The 26,755-nt window shown below is 42.2% G+C and overlaps 1 protein-coding gene across 1 annotated transcript in view; it reads right to left on the minus strand.

The window, feature by feature from the left end:
* The window catches only part of bsnb (bassoon (presynaptic cytomatrix protein) b), a 140,223-nt gene that overhangs the window by 60,020 nt on the left and 53,448 nt on the right, over window positions 1-26,755 (minus strand). The window contains 1 exon segment of the mRNA XM_036559092.1: window positions 20,866-21,651. Within this exon segment, the coding sequence (XP_036414985.1) occupies window positions 20,866-21,651 (786 nt within the window).

Here is a 26,755-nt window from a genome sequence, read left to right on the forward strand (position 1 = left end):
TAGACCACTGAGAGTTAAAAGACAGATTCTTTAAAATTGCAATTCAGTGTACGGCTCTGTGAAGCTCTATGGCAGAACACTTTACTGAGTCACTGTAAAACTGATACACACACTGCAAAAAATGGTCTCTTGTCAAGTGAAATAATAATAATCCTAAAACTAGTTGATGTATCTAATATTTCCCATTTTGAGATGTCTGTGCACTTATTATAAGATTATCTAGCTTATTTCTAGACATTTTTACTTGTTTTTGGTTATTTTATCACATAAAATTATCTCAATATACTGGCAGATAATTCTGCTGGTTTCAAGCTCATTTCTTACAACAAGCACAATTATCTGACACTATAATGAAATAATTGTACTTAATAAAATTACTGAAAACAAGTAAAAAATGTCTAGAAATGAGATAAATGATCTTAAATTAAGTTCACAACAATCTCAACAGTAGAAATATTAGATTTATTGACTTTTAAAGATCATTTTACTCCACAAGATACTTTTTTTGCAGTTTATGAGCTCAAATATATTTTAAATATATGTTAATAAAACAAATGTAATGTCTTTTACAAGATTTACATGTCCACGTTTAATCTAGAACAGCCAAACAGTGTTTATAAACAGCTGTTAGCTTAGTGCTAACACAGTACCAGAATCCCATAGGGATTCAGTATTACAGTCGTACAGAAATCAGTATTAACTCAGAGGAGTTTTTTATTTACGGCCTGAACTGAAGGTCTAGCTCTAACAGTCACGGCTCCTCACTGCTGTTAGTGTACCTGGAGTGAACAGTGGGTCGGTACGTCAGGCACAGGTTGGCACAGGGAGCCATCTGGCTCTGTGAGCGTGAGTGTGTGTGTGTGTGTGTGTGTGTGTGTGTGTGTGTGTGTGTGTGCGGATTCAGTCCTCCTGAGGTGGCGTGTGTGTTCTGTGCCAACTGTGAGCACCGCGTCCAGCAGGGCCGGCAAGAACCAGCTCGCCGCAGCATGTTCCACACAACAGTTACAGCACGACAGAAAGGTCTCCAGTGTTTTACTGAGAGACACTGCGGGACGATCAGGCAGAGAAAAACCACAGAGAAAATCTGATTGAATTCATTCTGATTACAGATTCAGACTGAGGTGTTTATTCTCACTCTACTCAACAATCTGATGAAAATCTCCGTTTACGTGCTCACTACAAGTAATCAGATCAAACTTTATGTGCATGCATAGAGAACTGCTTAGTGTAGACGTTACCATGACAACAGGCATCATGTCAGTCCAGTCAGAGTGAGATGAGCAGCAGTGAGCAGCGCTTGTGTTTTTAATTGCTTTAAAATGATGTCAGACTCAGAAAAAACGTCCTTCACATGTCCTTATTAAAGAAGGCCGAGAGGAAGACGTCGTGTTCTGAGACACATAAGCTGGACGTCCGTCCCACCGCCGTCTTTTAAAGATCAGAGCATAAACTTCGTCTCCTCTGCAGACCAGTTTCTGCTCCGCCATGTTGAACGGTATAAACTTTCACTATGACGTGACGAACATGATCAGAACGGACTTAAACTTTCCGATAGGGAATGTAATCAGATACAGGCGTTTACACGGATATTATTCTTCTATTTAACGGATTATTTACAGGATTACCCACCTCGATCAGTCGGATAGAAACTGTATTCCGAATGACCTCAATCAGACTAGTCTATTCTTATTGATGTGTTTACATGGACGTATTCTATTCTGATTGAGCTGTTAGTCAGATTATTAACAGATTATCAGGTTTCAAGTAAACGTAGCTACTGATGTCAGCTCTGGAGAATCCATTCCAGAAAATATGGCAACAATAAAATGGAAAAATACCAAATACAGTACATACTTTACATTAGTCTCATTGGTGATGTGCGGAAAATGCAACAAACTCAAAAACATCTTCGCTGCATTGTTTTGCTGTTTTTTAGGCTCTTTATTGAAAACCAGTTAGTGTGCATTTGCTTTCTAGGAATTAAATAAATCTTCAAAAGTAGGCTGTCCAATCAGAGGCTGAAGCCACAACCACAAGCATCCAGATAGAGATCTAGATGGAGATTTTTTAGAAAAAAATTTGGGCCTCTTTCATCATCCGTTCCTAAGAAATTCCATCTTAAAACCCACTTACACAGTTTTTAGGAATATGCTGACATTCATCAGTGTTTTGTTATTTGGGGTTTGTTCTTAGGTGAGAACAGAATCTACACACTCAAGAGCACAAAGGTGAGAACAGTTCTGCGCTTTAAGAACACGTCATGAATCTGACGGAGACTTTTTCTTAGGACTTTTCTCAAGAACACATTATAGAACAAAATTAGGATATTGGTGAATGAGGTCCAGTGCTTTCAGTGTTCTCATGCGGACGAGCAAAACACTAACCTGACATTGTTGATTGTACCTGCTTTTAGTCACTGATCATGCAGAATCTGCCTGAAATATAGCTGAGCAATCTGGGTGTGATTTGAGAATCACAATCATATTTATACACTAAACGCTGTAAAACATAAAATTGCACTTAATTTTTTGGTTTCCTTTCCTTATTTCTTAAAATTACTCATACAATCCAAGTAACACTTACTATCTCTTAATAGTTCATTTGGATCAGTCCTACCTGTGCCTAAAAAGCTTCCCAGCATTCTTCGCAATTTTGTTGGTTTCTGATAACTAACACTTACTTTTCTAATTAAAAAATATAATTCTCTTTGCAAAATGTTATTTTTGTGTCAGCAGGTCATTCTCAGCACTGCAGTGACACTGATGTGGCGTTGGCATGTTAGTGTGTGTTACACTGGTATGAGTATTTTTTTAAATGTATATAATTATATAATTCTGAATTATACCATAGATTGAGATTCACAATCCACAATCTTCTCTTTTTTTCATTGTGTGTATAATATATATATATATATATATATATATATATATATATATATATATATATAATTATTGCAATGTTTTGACAATACAAATGTCATTTATTATGTCAATAAAGCAAACTTGAGCTTAAAGTTGAAGTCCTGCTGAAACCCGTAGTTGCTAATAGGAGCATGTTGTCATGTTCAGGAGTCTAAACGTTAGAATACTGTAGACGTTTCACAAATTCAGTACTTTCAGTTTAATTTAATCACAGGAAGTGAAGACCTGCAGCACTGACTACCGAAGATCAAACTACTGAAGATCAGACTACCGAAGATCAGACCACTGAAGATCAGTCTACTGAAGATCAGACTACTAACAGGAGTAACCCAGCACACACAGGGTTACTGTACACACACTGCACACACACACACCATACACACACACCGTACACACACACCTGCAGACGCACAGATACACACAGACAATTTACAGATGACTAAACAGACGAATAAGGGAAAGAATATATAAGAGAGAAAAAAAGATAGAGGGAGGAAAGAGAGAGAACACAGAGAGAGAACAATGAGAGACAAAGAGAGAGAGAGAGAGAGAGAGAGAGAGAGAGAGAGAGCAGTGAGAGAGAACAATGAGAGACAAAGAGAGAGACAGAGAGAGAGAGAGAGAACAGTGAGAGAGAAAGGGAGAGAGAGAGAGAGAGAACAGTGAGAGAGAAAGGGAGAGAGAGAGAGAACCTCCTGTGTTCATGGTGTGAAAGAATCACATGAGCGTTTATAAATAGCAGTGAATCCTTTCTGATGACAGCAGCTCTGAAACCTGATACAATGAAATATTACAGCACACACAGCCGAATCTGCACTACTTTAACACTCACACCATTCAAACATCCTCGTTTAATACAAACAGAACTCAAACGTCCTCGTTTAATAAACAGAACTCAAACGTCCTCGTTTAATAAACAGAACTCAAACGTCCTCGTTTAATAAACAGAACTCAAACGTCCTCATTTAATACAAACAGAACTCAAACGTCCTCGTTTAATACAAACAGAACTCAAACGTCCTCGTTTAATACAAACAGAACTCAAACGTCCTCGTTTAATACAAACAGAACTCAAAGATGACAACTTTTGTTATCTCAAGATAAAAAGATTATTTGTTATGTCAAGATAACAATCCAGAAAATTATAACTACTTTATGGCCTCTCTTGACTTCCGTATGGAGGCCTTTAATCATCATTAACATCGTTAAAGTCATCGTTTACGTTAACTGTGTGCAGCTACTGCACATTTTGAACATATATAAATAAAACTAAATAAAAATACATATTTCACTCCACAAAAAGCACACGTGGGTGTTTGCTGAGCCCAAAATGTTTTAAGGTTCTGCTTTTTTGTTATGTTTCTGCTGTTGTTTTTAGCATTTGCAGTTAAACAGTCCTGAAATCTGGGGGCTCCCTCAGCACGACCCCCTCAGCACCCCCACTTCCCGCCTCCCTGCCCCCTCCCTCATCTGCACACACGTGTACACTGACCTTGTCTGACAAAAACACTCAAAACTCTCTCCAGCCCCCGTATCATTCACTATTTATCATATTCTCCCTCTCGCTATCAATTATTGACAAGCCATATTTTTTTAACTCAGCTGTTCTTTTGTGTGCAGGAGCTTCCTCACATAATGACCCTCCTCACACACACTTACACACTGACACACACACACACACACACACACACACACTCACTCTCACACACACACTCACTCTCACACACACACACACACACACACTCACTCTCACACACACACACACACACACACACACACTCACACACACACACACACACACACTCACTCTCACACACACACTCACTCTCACACACACACACACACACTCACTCTCACACACACATAGCGCTGAAGGGTGGAGGTCTCCACTACTCACTATAATTAGATGTATGAGTCGTTGCCAGTGTTAGTCATCGCTCCAGTCGAGCTAAACACAGCAGCATGCATCCAGGTCAGCGAGCACCTAGAGCTAAACATACCAGCACAGCTACAGAGCAGCAACACATAGAGCTAAACATACTAACACAGCTACAGAGCAGCAACACATAGAGCTAAACATACTAACACAGCTACAGAGCAGCAACACATAGAGCTAAACATACTAACACAGCTACAGAGCAGCAACACATAGAGCTAAACATACCAGCACAGCTACAGAGCAGCAACACATAGAGCTAAACATACCAGCACAGCTACAGAGCAGCAATACATAGAGCTAAACATACTAACACAGCTATAGAGCAGCAACACATAGAGCTAAACATACCAGCACAGCTACAGAGCAGCAACACATAGAGCTAAACATACCAGCACAGCTACAGAGCAGCCACACATAGAGCTAAACATACCAGCACATCTACAGAGCAGCCACACATAGAGCTAAACATACTAACACAGCTATAGAGCAGCAACACATAGAGCTAAACATACCAGCACAGCTACGGAGCAGCCACACATAGAGCTAAACATACCAGCACAGCTACAGAGCAGCCACACATAGAGCTAAACATACCAGCACATCTACAGAGCAGCCACACATAGAGCTAAACATACCAGCACTGCTATAGAGCAGCAACACACAGAGCTAAACAAACTAACACAGCAACAGAACAGAGACACCTAGAGCTAAATATACTAACACAGCTACAGAGCAGAGACACCTACAGCTAAACATATTAGCACAGCAATAGAGCAGCCACACATATAGCTAAATATACTAACACAGCTACAGAGCAGCAACTCATAGAGCTCAACATGCTTGCATGGATACAGAGCAGTGACACCTAGAGCTAAACATGCTAGCACAGCTACAGAGCAGCGACATTTAGAGCTAAACATACTAACACAGCTACAGAGCAGCAACACCTAGAGCTAAACATGCTAGCATGGACACAGAGCAGCAACACCTAGAGCTAAACATGCTAGCATGGACACAGAGCAGCAACACTTAGAGCTAAACATACGAACACAGGCACAGAGCAGCAAGCACCCAGAGCTAAACATGCTAGCATGGATACAGAGCAGAAAGCACCTGATAAACATACTAGCATAGATATAGAGCTGCACGTACCTACAGCTAAACGTGCTAGTATGGACACAGAGCAGCAACGCCTAGAGCTAAACATACGAACACAGGCACAGAGCAGCAAGCACCCAGAGCTAAACATGCTAGCATGGATACAGAGCACAAAGCACCTGATAAACATACTAGCATAGATATAGAGCTGCACGTACCTACAGCTAAACATGCTAGTATGGACACAGAGCAGCAACACCTAGAGCCAAACATACTAGCACAGCTATAGAGCAGCAACACCTAGAGCTAAACAGAGCAAGCACCCAGAGCTAAACAAGCTAACATGGATGAGCAGCAGGCATGTATAGCTAAACAAACGAGCACATATACAGAGCAAAAAAGCACCTAGAGCTATAAAACACATGTATACAAAGCAGTAAGCATAAGCATCTAGCATTGACACAGAGCCACAAGCACCTAGAGTTAAACACAAAGATACAGAACAGCAAACAGCCAGGCTACAGAGCAGCAAGCACCAAGAGCTAAACTCATTATCACAGCTACAGAGCAGCAAGCAGCTAGAGCTAAACTCATTATCACAGCTACAGAGCAGCAAGCACCAAGAGCTAAACTCATTATCACAGCTACAGAGCAGCAAGCAGCTAGAGCTAAACACATTATCACAGCTACAGAGCAGCAAGCAGCTAGAGCTAAACTCATTATCACAGCTACAGAGCAGCAAGCAGCTAGAGCTAAACACATTATCACAGCTACAGAGCAGCAAGCAGCTAGAGCTAAACATGCTAATGCATCTACAGAGCATCGACATTAACATAAACACATTAGCACAGCTGCAGTAATGCGAGTAGCCAGCTAAACACAGACAGCTGCAGTAATGCGGTCACTGTACCGGACTATACTGGTGAAGGGGGAGCTGAGCCACAAAGCAAAGCTTTCTGTGTACCAGTCGGTAAACTTCCCAACCCTCACCTGTGGTCATGAGCTCTGGGTAATGAGATCGTAAATACAAGCGGCAGAAGTGAGTTTCTTCGCTGGGTGGCGGGCTACACTCTACTTGATGGGGTGAGGAGCTCGGTCATCCGGGAGGAGCTCGGAGTAGAGCTGCTACTCCTCCACATCGAGAGAAGCCAGTTGAGGTGGTTCGGGCATCTGATCAGGATGCCCTCTGGACGCCTCCCAGTGGGGGAGGTATACCAGGCACGGCCTACTGGAACGAGACCCTGGGGTTGTCGTAAGACCCGCTGGATGGATTATATCTCCAAGTTGGCCTGGGAGCGGCTGGTGGTTCCCGGAATGAGCTGGAGGAAGCTGTGGGGGACAGGGTCATCTGGGATTCTCTGCTCTCCCAACTGCCACCCTATCTGGACTAAGTGGATAATGATGGTGAATGAATGAATGAATGTTCCAATTTTGCGGAAAGTTTCCTGCTGGAGATGCGAGAAAAGCAGCTGTAGCTGAGCTAAAGCTTAAAGCAGAGCAAAGTAAGTCTGAGTTTTCATTTATATTATATTTTTTAGTCTATACTAGTTCATCAGCACATACTGAGACACATTCACAGCCAAGACGGTAAGATGGACGTAAAATGTTGTGGCTCCCAAGATGGTTTGATTTTTGTTGAAAGGACAAAATGGGTCTTCTTAACATTTGGGTTGTGACCCCTGTGCTACACTAACCCACTACATTTTCACATAAATGCAACAGAACAGATCTTCAGCGGGAACCAAAGCCAGTCAGGGTGAAGAAGCGAACCTCAGACACCGAGCACTGACCCAGAGGGGAAAACCTGGGTAAATTACCTTTTTTGCCGAACGACTCCTGTAATGTAATTTTACGAGCACCCTCAGAGCCGGCAAAGTCACATTTGTTTCAGAGCTGTCGGGCTAATTAAGGTGTCCAGCTAACGGGAGGACGGCCATGGGCGGTGTAAAGCATCGGGATGCACTGCAGATTAGAGAGGAGGGCTTCTACACGGCGGCCGTTCTGTTTGAAGTGAATGACAGTAAGATCCTGCAAAGCTCCCCTGGAGCTCGGAGCGGGTCATTACTGCAGGAGAGAAAGTGTTCTTGATTAGCGCACCTGGATAGAGGTGGACGGATGAGCGAGGATGAGCTGTCTGAGCTGGACGGTCAGAGCAGAATCGAATTAGAGATCTATTAGCCGCAAGTGAAGCTCTGCAGGTTAAAGTGACAGTTTTCCTCCATTTACCCCAAATGTAGTTGACTAGCCAGATGTTTCAGGTGTCTGAAGTTCGCTTCTTTAGTTCTGCAGCTGATGTAGAAGTTTATGCCAAGAACTGGGCCAAAAAACTTATCACAACATATGTATATGATTTGATATTTCATTATGAGTTAGAAACATTAGCTCCAGGGCTAAAAGGACAGAAGCAAACTTCAGACACCATGTCTTGGCTGAAACACTACATTTGGGATAAGGGGACAAACCTGGCCTAACTACTCCTTTAATGGGCCAAAACTACATTACCCATGAGCACTTGCCCAGCCTATTAAATTTACTGTGCCATAACTCGCATATGGAAGTGGAAGCAGCTGGAAAAATCACATTTAGTTATGAGCTGCTTCCCTCCAGAGGACCACTGAACTGTTTACAACAGACAGAGCCATCACACAGCTAGAGTACATAAAGTTTATGCACATTAAATATTAAAATAGCAATTAAGTTAAAAATACGGACGTTATGAAGTTATAATCCTGGCCCGTGATGATGTATTGCTGTGGTGATAGCAATATGAACAATATCTGGACACATTATTCATACTTCTCTGCAATAACATAGACACACCTCAAACATTTAATGCTCTATATGGGACACATTCAGTTTTCCATTTTCACTTTGGTTCATCTAACTATGGCTGCAGGCAGAACATAATGAATCAGCTACTCACACACACACACACACACACGCACACACACACGCACACACACACACACACACACACGCACACACACACACACGCACACACACACACACACACACACACACACACACACACACAAACTGTGTGGTGTAATTCTGTACTGTGTGTTGTATGGCATTTTCAATTCTCTGAAATGTCAGACTGACGGCTAAAAACAACAAACACTCCCACAAGATTGATGAACACACACACACACACACACACACACACACACACACTCTCTCAGTCACCCCCAGAAGGCAGAGTTATGCAGATGAGAACAGGCCGAAGGCGACAATTTCAGAGATTAAAAAACGAAAAGAACAATAAGTGGAGCTTTTATTTCCCAAAACAACAGCAAACAAATCCTCTGTATTAAAAAGAACAGCATTAAATAAAAACGCCACACTTTATTCACTGCAGACTGACCAGATACACACACAATCACCCACACCACTAACATCAGTCTCTACACTCCAGCTCCCATGGGCTATACTAGATAATATGTCCCATATGAACTTATATACATCATCTAAACCGCTTTATATATATATATATATATGCTCATTGTCCATTTTATCAGCTCCACTTACTATATAGGTGCACTTAGTAGTTCTACAGTTACAGACTGTAGTCCATCTGTTTCTCTGCATACTTTGTTAGACCCTTTTTACCCTGTTCTTCAGTGGTCAGGACCCCCATGGACCCTCACAGAGCAGGTACTATTTGGGTGGTGGATCATTCTCAGCACTGCAGTAACACTGACGTGGTGGTGGTGTGTTAGTGTGTGTTGCACTGGTCAGACACAGCAGTGCTGCTGGAGTTTTTAAACCCCTCACTGCTGGACTGAGAATAGTCCACCAACCAAAAATATCCAGCCAACAGTGTCCTGTGGGCAGCCTCCTGTGACCACTGATGAAGGACTAGAGGATGACCAACACAAACTGTGCAGCCACAGATGAGCTACAGTCTCTGACTTTACATCTACAAGGTGGACTGACAAGGTAGGAGTGTCTAATAGAGTGGACACTGCTGTGTCTGATCCACTCAGACCAGCACAACACACACACACACAACACACACACACACACACACACACACGTGCACAGTCTGTGTTGCTGACAGATTAAAACAGAGCAGTACTGTGAGGGGAGATGGAATAAATTGTGTATTGTTGACTTTCTAGGGCTGTAATTTAAAAATAATTCCATCCACTCCCAGAGGAGCATCTCAGAGCGGTGAGGAACGACAGAGAGACCGAGCTGTTTATCCACACACACACACACACACACACACACACACACACACCCCAGAGATCCTGTGCAGTTTCTGGACTAGTCTCTCTTTCTCTCTCTCTCTCCCTCTCTCTCTCTCTCACACTTACACAGCCACCAACACAAAACACCATCTCACCACCTCCACACTGAGAGCATCAACCACAGACTGAGAAAAACACTGACCACTCAAACACTGAAAAACGCAACATTCCGGGTTCAATCGGAATCTGAACGGACGAGTGAACTCACGATGGTGAGCAGGGGAGGAGGTTATGAGTTAATCAGTGTTGTGGGTAACACATTACACAGTAGACCACAAAATCACACTACAGTTACTGATCGACTGACCTCTCCTTACATGACTTCGTTAAAGTTTGTGCAGGAAACAAGACAAAAAGGCAGAGTGGTCTACTTTTGAGGGTGGAGGTACGGAACACTACGCGAAACGACAAGAACGTGACGCTAAAGTTTAAACTGTGTCCAGGCCAGAAACTACCGTCCACTGCCGTGAACACACCAAATCTCTCCAAGCACCTGCAAAGGCAACATGCTAACACAAAGCTAGTAGCGAAAGACCCCCAGAGCCAGAGTGATGCTCAAGCTGAGTGTATGCCAACCCCTTCTTCTTCTAATTTTCCTGTTCCACCTTAAATGGTGCAGCAGTTATTACTACAACACCTCTAGCACAAGAATGTAACTGCTGCACCATTTAAGGTGGAACGGGAAAATTCGAACAAGACGCTGACGGATAAAAAGCTTCAGCTTCGTGGCCTATGTTAGGTTTGACGTTGTTGGCTGCTGCTAACTGGCGATGTTGTGGAGAAGTGCAAAAGTAGTGTAACGAGTAGCATAACGAATTACTGCACATCCACAGGCAGTAAACGGGTAAAGTACTGCATTACCTCTTTAAAAAGTAATGAGTAATGTGTAATACATTACTCTTTTGAGGAACGAATCCAACACTGAAATTTACTAGTCACCAAACCAGCCAACCAGCCAGCATCAGGTGGGGTTCGTCGCTCAGTGTAGCCATGTATGGTGATTGTGCCAACAGCTACAACAAAAACAGACCTACTAAAAACGCAATGGTGTACCAAGGCCAACATCAGGTTGTCTCCTTTTCTCATTACTAAATGCTTCAAACAAAAGTCTTCAAATTGTCCAGGAGCCTAAAATGAAAACTCTTTGAGAACGAAAACGTTTTTGCTGGTTTTTGTTATGTCTGCTGACAATGCAGAGAGCATTTATCGAGCCACATTTCTGTTTTTGCACAATGGACTATGAGCGAATGCCTTCCCTGGCTGGCTGATGAGAACGAACATGCTTTGTCACGAGGGCTGCACAATTAAATTTAGCCTAATTATTAGCAACATCTAAAAAATGACATCATTTCCTACATTAAGTCCTACATTCACTTCAGAAGAAGCATTTGGGCTCCCTCTGTCTAAGCGCTGGCCCCGTCATCAGGAGATCGCGAGTTCGATCCCTGGTGATGCTACAGCCGTCCGTGGCTGGTTGTCCAAAAAGAACACAGTAGTCCTCGCTCTCTCTGGGTGGGCAGGATGGCCCCCCGTCTCCCCCATCACTCCGGAGGTTGGTGTTCTCCTCTGAGTTGTCCAGTGACGTTGCGTTAATGGCAGTTTGAAAAGATGTGGAGGAAGCCTGCGCTAGCCTTTACCCTCCTAGCGCTGATGATATCGTGTGACTGGGCAGTGATTGAGTCCAGACTAGTGGGTGGAACTGGAGACGACTAAATCGGGAAGAAGAGATACTGATCGTGATTCTCAGAGTGTAAACACGAAGAACACTAATGACCCTTTTCACGGACAGTGCAGGACTTCATTCACGACTGACTCAGTGACCGCAGCAGGAGATGCTGACTCGTTAGCAGCAAAAGGCCAAGGGAAACGTCAGGGTGAGGAGACCGCCGGGAGATTAAGGGCAAACTCAGTGGCCGAGTGCCAGAGAAGGGTGTGTTTGTTTAAGGAAGAGATTACTAATCCCTCTCAGAGTGAATACGCACAGAGTCCTGCCAGCAAGGCACACTGACTGCAGCCTCGAGTACGACCCAGCCTGGACTCAAGCGGCCACCGCTGTGGAACCAGCACTGCTTCTAGAGGGACGTCTGTCGTCTTCATAGCAAATCAAAGCCACAAAAAGGTACTCAAAAAAAAGGTGGGGTTCAAACTGTGTTTATGCCCTTTGATAAATGATTTGAATGAACAAATCAATGAATTTGGAGAGGAAATCTGGAACCTCGGAAAGGACGACATCAAATTCATTCTCTTTAATATCCAATAGTAACTTAGCAAAGTAGACAGATGATAGTCTTGTTCCACGCGTACACTGGTATTCTTAAAATGGGGGTTTAAAAATATATATACTATCTCGCTTTTAGCAGCTCACTCAACGACAAGAGAGATGTCCTTGACAAATCAAAAAGATGTCTCTCGCCACTCCTCTGCAACCATCACTTTCAAAGTTGTCCCAACAACTAGAGGTCTGACCAGGTCTCGTCCACAACCAGCGAACTGGCTGCAGGGTCTGTGTTGAGTGCTGGATATAGCAGTGACCTCAAGCACGTACTGACGCCGCTGTTCTTCAATATAGTGCAAGACTAACTGTGCATTTATGTGTAAACATGTAACAAGTTAGCAATAAGTGTGTTTACATGCACTCAATAATTCGATCATAATCAGATTTCTGCAGTTATCCGATTATTCAAATGGTCATGTAAACACCATACTCCGATCTAGAAATCTGATTAAGAAATCTGATCAAGAGAGCTGTGTTTTAGCTCAGTAATCAGATTTCTCAGTCTGAGCATGTGCGAAAACAGACGGCGGTACTGGAAATAAGCGAGAAACACAATTCTCTGACTCACAACTCTCCATCTTCTAGATGATGCATGTTCATATTTCCAGGTAAAGTGTTTTACGTTACGTTTACGTCTCGTCTTCTTCTGTGTGTTTATTGGCTGGTTGCAAAGCAGAAATCTGATTACTGTCTGACTCATGTAGACCCAGAGTTTCCCCATTATCTGATTACTCAAGTGCATATAAACGCATTGATCAGATTACTGACAAAGTCTGATTTTCTGCAGTTATCGGATTATTAAGTGCATGTAAACACATTCAATGTTAAAACCAGCCTTATTTTGGCTACATCTGCCCCTGCACAAAACCGTCTCATCTCTTTGTGAACAAAAGAGATAACAACGCACGGTGCCAGAATATATCAGGCTAGCTAATTAGCTAACATTTGACTAGCCAGGAAACAGGCTTGAGTGTCCCCCCTATTCTCACACTGCATTCACATCACCATCCCGCCATCATGTAACCTAAAGTTTGCAGTCACTAAAGCAGACGGTGCTAACCGAACGCCTTTGCTGCTTTTTCCTATTCCCAAGCATGGAAAATGCTGTCAAAGTAAGTTTTCCAAAAACGTGTATAACAACTTTACTGCATTATGTCATAACAGTGACCCAAAAAGTATGAAACAATTATCTGACCAGTTTAGTTTTTTATTTATATAATCTCAGATAGTAAGAGGATAGTGGGCCTCTGTTGGTAAAGCTGGCGGCCCACTGGCTTTCTGATCAGTGTTTTCCGGGCGGCCCACTGATGGTTTAGCAGGATGCTGGCAAAATGCCACTTTTCAGCTTATTTGCCTCCCACAGTCCAGTGGACTTATTTTCCTTCATTTTCCCAATCATTTTAATCCAGCACAGCATCAGCAACACCATCACTTTATATCAGGCCTAGTCAGTATTTCCTCTCAGTTGTTTTAATATTTGTCTTAGTTTATTGTCCAAAATAAAAGACTGTGAGCTTTTAAAACAGACAGAAAGCATATATCGGTTTGCTGGCTTGATAAGGTCGGCCCCCCGCTGACCGTTTGCCACTGCTGGTCCACCCTGTGAGTGGAAAATGAGTGATGATAAGTGGAATTTTGTCTAATACTCTGCTGAATCACTGGTGGGCCATCTGGAAAAAGCTGAGCAAAATGCCAGTGGACCACCAGCTTTGCCATCAGCGGGCCAACAGTGGCCCACTATGCTCTTGCTATTAGGGAATCTGTTTGAGGAGATTAAAAACTAGTTAGACTTTGTGTGCAGAGACAGATTTAAGTCACAAAACAAAACCCAAACTCCACTATGCTTAAATAACCACACCAGGCTACAGTCCACCCGGCCCGGCCCGTCCTCAGGCCTGAAATCGTCTGTATTTTGAATGCAAGAAGTTATTTTATCTGTTCTAGAAGTTTTAATCTGGGTGGTCCGATGGTGGACCAGCAGTGGCATACAGTCAGCGGGGTGCCACCTTATCAAGCCAGTGGATGGTTATATGCTGTCATATGTAATCTGGGTTAGACACAATGCACATTAATCAACCCCATGCAAAATGTGCCACTGTTAGCCAAACAGGTACACTAATACACACACAACACACACCAAAGACGAAATAGAGATACAACACAGCCAGTGACATGCAGGAGAGTCAGCACAGCAACATACAAGACCAGCCTTATAAATACTAGATGCTGAAAAGCCTCCCGCAGCGCAGAAAGATTTCCTTCTGTTTCTTGCCAATGGCTACATTTAGTTTGTCTCGCTGTGTTGCTCTCCCAAAAGGGGGAATAATAAAAAGCCTGTGTTATCTTTCCTATCTTCCTCTTCTCTCTCAGGGCCCAGAGACAGATTTGTGTCACAAAACAAAACCCGAACTCCACTATGCTAGAAATAACCGCACCAGGCTACAGTCCACCCAGCCCGTCCCGTCCTCAGGCCCGAAATCGTCTGTATTTTGAACGCAAGAAGTTATTTTATTTGTTCTAGAAGTTTTATGAAACTGCCTGAACTGTCAAAACATACAGTGTCCCAGAAGCAAAGCAGATATTTCCACAGTTGTTGATGCAATCCGAGCAAAACGTTGCCTCACACTGTAACTCACAGGCTTCAGTAGACAGAGAGAGAGAAAATGCAACCCTGCTGACCCAAAAGGAACAATTCGTCCAGAAATCTGAAACACAGCCCCCAATTTACCACAAACACAGTCAATCTGTTGAGACCTTTACACTGGAGCTACGAGGCTAACGTAGCTAACCAGTAATGCAAGTTTACGTGCGCTAATTAGCACTGTGCTAACTGCTCGCCCACATCTTAGCAACTTTCCTCAAACCGTGTTGAGTTGTTGATCAGTCGCAAAGTCAGCTTCAGACACAAATACACATGTTAAAGCAGGCTGGAAAGCAGAGCTGATAAACAAACAACTCGGACAAAGATGCTAATGCTAGCGATGCTAACTGCAAATGCTATCAGTTAGCACAGATGAACTATAAATGAACTAAAAATAAAACTTTATTTTCCTATTCTGGAAATTTGTCTTTGGCTTCACATGCATGAAATAAATAGTAGAAAATAAAAAAGAAAAAGAAAATAAAAACAGTGTGGGTCGTTCTCCATTTGAGTGGGAATACAGTTTGGAAACTACTTCTTTCATCGCAAAACTAAATAATCTTAATACGTCCATCAACATCTCCTATTATTAAATATGCAGAAAGGATCTTAATTCCAAACATATTTTACAGTCACTGGTGTTGTATGAATATGGTGTAACACCAGTGGGCCTCTGTTGGTAAAGCTGGCGGCCCACTGGCTTTCTGATCAGTGTTTTCCGGCCCACTGATGGTTTAGCAGGATGCTGGCAAAATGCCACTTTTCAGCTTATTTGTCTCCCACAGTCCAGTTCACTTATTTTTCCTTCATTTTCCAATCATTTTAATCCAGCGCAGCATCAGCAACACCATCATTTTAAATCAGGCCTAGTCAGTATTTCCTCTCAGTTGTTTTTAATATTTGTCTTAGTTTATTTTCCAAAATAAAAGACTGTGAGCATTTAAAACCGATAGCAAGCACATATCAGTTTGCTGGCTTCATAAGGTCGGCCCCCCGCTGACTGTTTGCCACTGCTGGTCCACCACAGTCACACCAGTGACGGTGACTCCAGTGACATTCTGGTTAAAACTGAGGATTCTGTAAATTGGCTGACTCGTTGTTGGTCAGGTGACCTTGTGAAACTGTTTAAAATCAGTAATAAAAATTATATTTGGCATTATTTTGACAAAATTTTAATTACCCAGCCATTAAAATGATTAATGAATTAATGAAATATAGCGAGCGAGTGTGACTCGCCTTCTCATGCCTTGAGATGCTTCCTCTCTGATGAGCCTCGACCCAAAGAAGCAGTTTAATAGAGCTGAAAATACTGTGTTAAAATGTAAAATAAAAGTCCTGATAACACCACTGAACAAAATCTCTGACAAATGAATTTTTCAAATAAAATACATATTTTTAAATGCAGTATAATTTTAATGATATAAAAAGTAAACATGAATCTGTTTTATACAAATTCCTCAGTTAAACCTCTTAAAAATATTGTTTTATATTAAAATCGGTTTCTGAAATGTTCAAAATTGTTTTAGTGACGAGCTGCTTTACAGATGCAGAGCGACTATGAAACAGGATAAAAAGGAAAAATCAGAGAATCATAAGAGAAAAGTGTTATTTAATCTTCAACTGTGTAAATGTATATCCTGACTTTTGGAGCTGTGTCTGATATTTTAAGCATCTTTTTAAGCCCTGAAACCTTTGTGACACGATTTCCACTCTAAATGGAGAACGACCCACGTACAAAAACACATATTGGTATTGGCAGATAATTGCTTACAGGAAAAAAGGATAGATTTGACAGATATTTGGTGGTGTAGTTGTTGGACCCTGGGCAGTTTATTAACGTTACCGCATTTGTAACCCTACAGAAATAAGCGTTATATTTCTCTGTAGTGGTGAGTGAAAATCTTGTTCAGACTGAGGAACGTTCTCTCAGCTGGCAATAAGCTAACTCCGTATATATTTTTGCGACCTGAGCTACTCGTTAGCGTCTTCCAGAAGGGGACAGATCAAATATGACCAATAAAGCATGAGCAGGATCCACCATAATTTGATGGCCTTTCTTCCTACTGAAAGACAAACATATCTCAAATAACTGTTTTTGTGATTGACGTCTGATTTTCCCAGTCATTTTATGCTAATTATATTATGCTGCTTTATGGAATTAGCATGGTTGACACTGTATGACGTTCTGTTATCTACAAAAATGGACAAAAGTATGGACAGAACTCAGGCTCCAAGATGGGTGCAAGGACTTTTCTTCTCTTCCCGGTTTAGTTATGGAGAATTTCACTCGATAGCAAGTTCTCCCTCCATCACACCATGCTGGCAAGCTGGGAGGGTGAAGTCTAGCACGTACCTCCTTCAACACATGTGAAGCCACCTCTTTAAAAGCTGCCGCTAATGCAACTTCACTGGAGCTCAACACGCTTGGAGTAGAAGGCTAACTGCCAATTCTGTTACACCGGCTATCAGACAGCTGTGTTGCCCTTTTCACAAGAACTGGAAGTGTGTGAACGCTGGGGAAAATAAAGTCTGCGATTGTCTTACGGACAGTTATTAACCTCAGAAATACAGGCCTTCGTATCACTTCAGCTCACCGTCACTTTATCTTCATCACAGTCGTACAGATTGAAATTTGAGGATGTGTCCAGAATTGTTGGAGAACCAAACACACAACAATGTGGGAGTCCAAACTAAATAAAGGACATAAATTATTGATGGAAAAATTCCTTCACAGCTTTCAGAGCACAGTGATAAATCGATGGATAAGTGAAAATAACCATAACCAAAACACTGGATAAGCCATTTTAGCTGGAGATGCTGAAACAGCTCGCTAACAATAAACTAGTAAAAGTGGCGAAAAAGCTAAACATGCGCACCTCCCGGGCAGGGGGGCGTGGCAGGTCGTCAGGGTCCGCAGCACCGCTGTAGATGTTTTCTTATTTGCATTTATAAGCACTCAGCTGGTTTATTGATACATTTAATTTACAACGAGAAACTGTCAAACACTAAAAAGTCGTGAGGCTGAAGTCAGTTTCTTGTTCGAATTTTCCCGTTCCACCTTAAATGGTGCAGCAGTTACGTTCTGGCTGCTCAGACACCATTTAAGACAGAATCACCAGCACCAGTGAACAAACATCTACTCTCCACCGAGCACTCGCTCTCTCAGTTGATCTCTGATCGTTTTTGAGGAAATGAAAACTGTTCCTCTGAAAGCGGCTGTAGCAGCAACTTTAAATCACGAACTGCATTCAGTGTCAGTGTCACAGTGTCAGTCAGCAGCAGTGAAACGCAGACACAGAAGTTCTTTAAATCCGTAAGACGAAGTTTATTCTTTTATTAATTGCACAAACTCGTTTTCCTCTGATCATCGTCAGCAGGCAAACCACTGAAACTGAGACGAGGCTGTTTTAGCTTTATGCTCTAATACTTAAGTAAGCTGTACACGCTCAACCCATGGTTGTTGCTATTGTTATTGCTTTAGCAGAAGCAGCGTTACCCGGTAACGACTACCAGAAGAAATGCAGAAACGTGAAAAGGGCCTATTGAGGGTGGAAACTGGAGGACCATCTCTTGGATTCCCGGTTACGGGTGGCTGTGGCATCGCCGGCAACCAAACTCACGATTCCCCAATCATATGCTAAAACTATGCAATGCTAACGACACTCTTTTGTCTAAACCGTTCTTTGAAGTGGCTCATTCTCTTTCTATTGATGACCATATGCATTCTGCATCCACAGCACAACCTGCCCTGAGACCCAATCTCCAGCTGCAGTACAGCATCCACGACCCCAAAGGTCAAACTGTTCCACTGAAACATCCGGGACAAAAAGGCGGTCCCGCAGGAGCCCGCCACCCAGCGCCCACTTCCCATAAACCCCTTCACCCACGAGACAAAGACACCAGACTGAGGCTCTTCCTCAGTTTCCATAGCGATCATGAAAAGATGCCAGCGCTCAGCTGAAAGCCCCGTCATTACCACAATCATTCAATCAGACTGATTTGCATAATTCAAATCCAATTCGCTGAAACATCATCCGGAGAACTCGCTTTGCTTCAAAAGAATACCTCCCAAAAATCACATTTACACAGTTTCCCTCCAATTCCAGACGCAGTCCATCAGTCACGACATGTTTGGTGTCTGAAGTCTGTTTCTTTAGTTTTAGCACTGGAGCTAGAAGGCTAACATAGCAGGTAATACAAGCTTATGTACACCAATTAGCACAACGCTAACTGCATGCTTAAATCATTATCCAATTGCCCTTAGACTGTGTGGAGTTGTTAAGTGATCTCGAATAGAACTGTTTATATGGTTTCTGCCGTGTGACACAGTTATCTAGGCCTGTTTCAGTAAAAGAACTCTCTTATTTGGGTAACCGTGTGGAAGATAATCATCTATTTTCATCTGATAAATTTGAGATTCTTCCTAACACAGCTTAGTTTTTATAAAAGCGCAGTTCAGTAAAAGTGGTAGTTAATAGGTAGTAGTGGGCGATATACCAGTTATCCGGTTTGGAGTCTGATCATATATCCCAGCCCTTATTTTGCGTTCGAGTGTTGCTGGAAAACCTTGAAATCCCAGTTTTCCATTTGTAAATTGCGCTCGAACGGCTGACAAAGTCGTACTTGTGGTAAACTGGTAAACTTGGGATTCTAGTTCTGAGGTCTCCAACCCAGGTCCTGGAGAGCTCCCTTCCTGCAGAGTCTAGTTCCAACCACAATTTGCCACACCTCGTCCAGCTAATCAACCTCTTCCCAAGTTCAGACATAAAACAACATTTAGCAACGTCCTTGCTGGACTCAGAGAAGCCGCTGTGTGCTCGCCTTTCAAGGCATTTCTTCAGTTTTGGTTCTACGATTTTTTCCAAGAAAAATATTTTAGATTCACTTCAGTTGTTAAAAATGTCATTAAAAATGAAGGCTATTCCACAGTAATATGGCACTGTTAATCTATAAAATAGGTTAACTTAGGCATCCAAACTGGTTTTATTTGATAAAAATACATATAACTACACTATACAGATACATATGAAACAGTCAGAAATCTTAATTGTATAAATTTGATATTAATTTTTGGCCATACTGCTCTACTGGCTGTAGTATATTGTCATTATTAATGTGGCCACAAAACTGTAATTAATCTAGTGATAAAGAATTTGTGAATATCACACACATTTTGAACGTCCAGTGCTGTGGTGTCTGCAGCCGATTAGTTTTGCCTGATGACTTGACTGTGTTGTACCCGAAGCTGTTTTGTCTGATGTCTGAAACCTGGCGCTGTGGTCTGAGGACATCCTAAAATCTACACCGTAACACAGACAGCTTTTTCTGCAGGCATGATATCTGCATGCAGCCCTGAGGAAGTTCAACCAGCTCAGCTCAACAGCTGCGTTTACAGAACAATCTCATCTCAGATGGTTACAACAAAGGAGGCATTAATGTAGGATATCACATTACTTAACATGTTCAAAGGTTCAGTTACGTTCATGTGTGGGAATACTAGTGTTTGCTGTGGTTTGCATGAAATAAATAAATGAATAAATGAACAACGGCAGTAAATCATATTGTCTAGTTTTACATACTGGCTAGTTTTTAGCTATGCTGCATACACGTTTACTCCAGTGCAAAGCTAAAGAGGAAAACCTCAAACACCAAATTAACTACATTCAATGTAAGAAAACTGTGTAAATTTGACTTTTCGTTTCTGAAGTGGAAGAGAGAGAAGACACCGCCTGTCCTACCTCAGTCAGGTGGGGTGTGGGGTTGAATCCGCACATGTTGCACACCTGGGCGTGGCACTGGGTGCAGTGGTTATAATTGGGGGGCTCCGCAGGGACCCCCACGTTTAGCTCAGTCTGACAGAGAGGGCAGGTGACTTTCTGCCTGCTCTTCTGCTGCTGGGTGGGCGTGGCCTGGGGTCCGGGTTTGGGGGCCACTGGCGGTCCTCCTGGCTGTTTTTGGGGCGTCTTGGCTGGAGACGGTTGAGCCTGGGCTGGGGCCTGGGCGGGGGCTTGAGTGGGCTCCACTGATATTAAACTGCTGGCCTGGTTCAACAGCGACGCACCAAAGCCGAAGAGCTTCCCGAAAGGTTGCTCCGGAGGTGGAGGCTGCCGGGACGGGGAACTTCCGGCGCTTCGGGTTTGGGGCTGCGCTCCAGGCCCAGAACGGGATAAATCCGGTTGGGATGGAGCTTTGGCCAGTCCTGGCAGGGGTACAGCGCCTGGTGCCGGAGGTTTACTCTGAGGAGCTGTCTTTGAAGGATCTGGACCGGGTTGTTTTTGAAGATCCTGGGCAGGTTGAGGTTGAGGTTTTGGTTGGGTTTGAGATGTTTGAGATGGAGGAGGAGGTTGGGCCATGGTGGGAGGAGGAGGTTGAGCCAAGGTGGGAGTTTGGGGGGCTGTTTGGGGTTGGGGCTTGCTGGGTTGGGATGGAGAATGGATCTGCTGTTGACTTTTAGAGCGAGGAGTGTCCATGTCCATCCCCAACGCTCGCTGCATCTGACAGTTCAGACACAACCACTCTTGCACCTGGAGAGAGAAAGAGAGAGTGTTTATGTATTTGCAGTCATCTTCGTACATAGCAGTAGTGGGAAATATGAGGATGTGATGTCATTATCACGATAAATCAGCATCACTGGTAAACACTTGCATATATCCCCCTCTCTACCTGCAGTCTAGCTCCACCCACTCATATTGAAGTTATAAGGAGTGTTTCAGCCTAGACTCCGGCCATTCACTTTGTGAATGACGCACAGCCAATCAGAACAGACCTCATTTACATCAGTCTTAAAGGAACAGTAACAAAAACGGCCAGTTTAATTCTAAAGGATAAAGAGAGGTTGGAAAACCATGGTCTCAGAAATACATCGACCACAATTATTGGCACCATCAATATTGCATTTTTATTATGAGGTCAAGCTGATATGACCACTTTTCATAGCTCATTTTTACTTAGGGTGCCAATAATTATACTGTACGTCACATGTAACATACCGTTGTTGTCATATCAAACGCTTGTAATTCCACTTTTTCATTTTTTTTAAAAGGAAAATTAGAAATGGACCAAAATAACCTGACATTTTGACCATTTTAACGACGTGTTTCCATTATCGTGATAAATAGCTAGGGATGCACTGATGTGGGAATTGTTGGATGATGCTTTTTTAAGTACAATTTTATTTTATTTTATTTATTTTATTGTATAAGTATGTATTTAATTTTAAGTATTTTATTTTTTAAGTAATTTTTAAATTTTATTTTCTATATATTAAAAAGTATTTTTATTTTTTAAGTACTGTAAAAGTATTTTCTCTGTCAAAGTACTGTAATATTTAATGACCAATATCCACTTGTTTTAGAAAAAAAGGTTCAATGCATGTAAATAAACCATGCATGTACTGTATTTGAACACTGCTGTTGTTAATTTACAGAAACAGAATATAAATTCACAAAAACAAAAACAGACATTTGAGTTTATTTTAACGGTTATTTCTGTTATTATAACGGTAAGTTACTGTATGTCAGAATTACTAGATGAACTAGTAAAACTGCTAAATTACAGTAAAAAGCAGCATTTAGAAATTAAATGACTGTAATTTTACAGATTTTTTCCCTCACTGTGAAAACCTCCTTTTACTGTTCATATATACAAGTAAAATTGTTATATTTAACATTTTGTACCAGCTTTGTTGGTATTTTGACACTCGACAGCTGCGAACTCTTGACGGATGCTCACGTAACCCCACTCGGCGATGTAAACACTGTCAGGGGACTCAGCGGAACCAAAGTAATCCATGAGAGAGTTGCTTGTTTAATCACCATTCACTGAACAGTGATATGACTATAGACAGTTGTTTAATAGGATTAGCTAACAGGATTATTGCAGAGGGACATAAGCAACCAGTTAGCGCAGTTTGACTGTATTAGCACTGCGCAGACTGAAGGAGGGTTTAAAGTACAGCATAATTTATCCATCAACATTGGATTTAAAAGCATAACAGCTCACGTTAATTTAATATGAGAATGATATGGTTTTTATGATGTCATAACGAGCTACAATGTGTCGAGAGACAACAATATACATGTATAACTGACTCAGCAAACCACGTACGCACACACTAATTTCTCTCCTCTCTTTCTGGACAGACGTTATGTAAATCAGCTGAACAGCGGCCAATCAGATGGCTGATACGTGGCGCGGTAACTGTGTCACTCCCACAGCAAGCTAAACACTGAGACTGAGCACTTGAGCGGGAGATGAGATGGTTGGAAAATGAAACTGATGCTCCAAACGTGTAATTTTATCGTGTTTGTTGCAATTTTTCAAATTTAAAAAAGAAATATATTAAGCTGCTTCACATAAATTCAGCCTACAGATTTGCAGAGTATCAGCAAGAGTTAGTGAACAGATAATCGGTTAAAAAACAGCCAAAAAATAATAACAATAATAAAATACACTCTCAGAAAAAAAGGTAGGAAACTTTTACTCTTGTCACTGGGGTGGAACCCTCAAGGCTCCATCTCAGTACCTTTAGTCAGGGAACATAACTGAACCATAATCCACTGAAATGATATGTTCTAAGCTGTACTGACTCCACACACCCCGTCTCGTCTCCAGGACTTTATTTTACTGTTCTGTTTAAAACATTCGGTTATGAAAAGGTACAAATACAAACTTTTCACCTGGAAAAACTTATTTAAGGTTCACAATCAGACCTTAAAACCACTGTTGTACCTTTGAGGGAACATTTATATTGTTTATACCTTGATGAATGAAAAATGTACCTGAACAGAGCCTTTATTACTAACAGTGCAGTTCAGCTGAAATGAGTGCATGGCTGGAGGCTCAGTCTCTTACTCTCTTACTCTTTTATGCGAGAGCTCAGGTGTTGGTAAAACTATCAGTAACATGAACATTTAGCAGCAAGTGGAGGAAAACATGTTTAATCATTCATAAAAATCTGAGGGAAATCTGTATTTTTCGAGAGTGATGAGTAGCGAAGGCTGCCCCTTCAGATGAGCTAAAGCTACAGCTAACTGCTACAACACTGAACGCTGATGAGGACTCGTCGTCCTCTCTCTCCAGTGGACGATGAGCCACTGACAACACATCCTTCACAACGCAGCGCAACGCAATCCGCTGAATTGTCCACCTGTATATGGTTCTGTGTAGAACCTTTTCGAAAACGGTTCTATATATCACCACAAAGGGTTCTTCTATTGTTACAGGCTTGACATCATAACAATAGCAGAACCCTTTTTGGTGCTATATAGAACCATATACAGCACGTTCTCCATTAATTCAGTTTTTTGAATGTTCATGGTTCCACATACAACCATTGTCTTTACTAAAGAACCCTTGAAGAACCATCTTTTTTAAGTGTGTAGCTAGTAATCGTAGTAGCTGCCTAGAAAGCTGAATTTGTGCGTTTGTTCCTGTTTATAGATAAAAGTATTAAAGTGTCATACATGCTAATGTGGCTAACAATGACTGGGCGCTAGTAGCAACAGTTAGCATGGCATAATTAGCATAATGCTAACTGGTGGCTGTGCTGTTTCCTTCAAGGTTAGCGTCATTAGCGCTCGTGACTGAGCTCCTCCTGCCAGCCTGCTGCAGCCGCAGTAACTGTTCGGGGCTGATCTGGCGAACAGTGAACAGTCAGTCAGGTTGATTTAACAGGGTTTAACACGACTGGACGGCAGATCAAATCAAACCAAATCATCGCGTCTGATGGCTTGATTGACGCGGCAGCAGTGCAGGCTGACGTCTCTGAGGCGTCGTCTCCGGTTACAGATGGAAAAAGAGAAAGTGACAAATACTGGAGGAGCTGAGAGAGAAGACCAGCGGGGGGCGAGAGAAACGGATAGAGGGAACAAAGGAGGAACGCCTGAGGAACAGGAACCAGAAATAATCACAACAGATCATGAAAAACAAACCACTGGTGGGGCGGAGAGAGAGAAAAGAGCGGGAGAAAGAAAGAAAGAAAGAAAGAAAGAAAGAATGAAAGAAAGAAAGAAAGAAAGAAAGAAAGAAGGAAGAAAAAAGAAAGAAAGGAAGGAAGGAAGTAAAAAGAAAGGAGGAAAGAAGGAAGGGAGGAAGGGAGGAAGGAAAGAAGGAAGAAAAAAGAAAGAAAGGAAGAAAATAGAAAGAAAGAAAGAAGGGAGGAAGAAAAAAAGAAAGAAAGGAAGAAAGAAGGAAGGAAAGAAAGAAGGAAGGAAAGAAAGAAAGGAAGAAAGAAGAAAGAAAGAAAGAAAGAAAGAAAGAAAGAGAGAAAAAGAGAGACCAGTGAGAGAGAAGACAAGAACATATAGAAGAGATAGAGAGACATAAAGGAAAAAAAGTAAAAGAAACAGAGGAAATAGAGAGAGAGAAATAGAGTAAAAGAAGGAAAGAGAGAGAGGAGGTGGAGAGAGAGAGAGAAGGAAGAAGAGATAATGAGAGAGACAGAGAGAGGTAAAGAAATTAAAAGAGAAAGAGGACAAAGAGAGAGACGGAGGGAGAGGAAAGAGAGAGAGAGAGATACAGACAGAAAGGGAGAGAGGGAGAGAGAGAGGAGAGAGATGGAGGGAAAGAGAGAGAGAGATACAGACAGAGAGGGGGAAAGAGAGAGAGAAAGAGAGAGAGAAGGAAGAAGAGAATGAGAGAGAGACAGAGAGAGAGGTAAATTAAAAGAGAAAGAGAGGAGGGAGAGAGAGATGGAGGGAGAGGAAAGAGAGAGATACAGACAGAGGGAGAGAGAGAGAGAGAGGAGGGAGAGAGAAGGAGGAAGAGGAAAGAGAGAGATACAGATAAAGAGAGGGAGAGAGAGAGAGACGGAGGGAGAGGAAAGAGAGAGACAAAGAGAGGGAGAGAGAGACATAGAGACAAAGAGAGGGAGAGAGAGACATAGAGACAAAGAGAGGGAGAGAGAGAGAGAAAGAGAGAGAGAGAGAGAGAGAGAGATGGAATAAGAAACTTGTACTGCTACACTGTTCAGCCTCGTAGCTCCAGCGCTAAAGCTAAAGAGACAGACTTCAGACACCAAACACGCCCCGGCTGATCGTCTACATCCACCTGTCTGTCTGTCTGTCTGTCTGTCTGGAACATGTGTGTAATAAGGTGTGACAGTCTGAGTGAACATGTAAGGAGGGATTTGTGTGATAATTGGCAACCTAGATCAGTAACAGCCGCTGAGACTGTGCTGCGTTCACACTGCTTACATAACACTGAGACTGTATTAACACTGTACAGTAGGAACACACACGTCAAGCATGGCACCCCCTACTGACCATGTGACCTCACACACACACGCACACACATGCACACACACACACACACACACACACACACACACACACACACACAAGCACCTACCAGTCCCTTCCTGTATTTAATTTCCAGTAACAACAGTCATTCAGCACAAGTTATTAAAGGGGAACTCCACCAATTTTGTAAAATTACTTAATCATTCAGTGGTTTAGATGTAAACAACATCATTCAGGGTGGTTTGGTGTGAAGTTATTCATCAGAGGAGCTGGTTAACTGTTCAGAGTGGTGAACTGGCAAATGGAGAAAATACAGGACGGTTGCCGTTATAAGTACCAGAAATCCTGAAGTTGTGCCTGTTTTGAAGCTATAAGAAAAACAGAAAAA

The sequence above is a fragment of the Colossoma macropomum genome, unplaced genomic scaffold (assembly GCF_904425465.1).
Source record: "Colossoma macropomum unplaced genomic scaffold, Colossoma_macropomum, whole genome shotgun sequence".
Classification (NCBI taxonomy): Eukaryota; Metazoa; Chordata; class Actinopteri; order Characiformes; family Serrasalmidae; genus Colossoma; species Colossoma macropomum.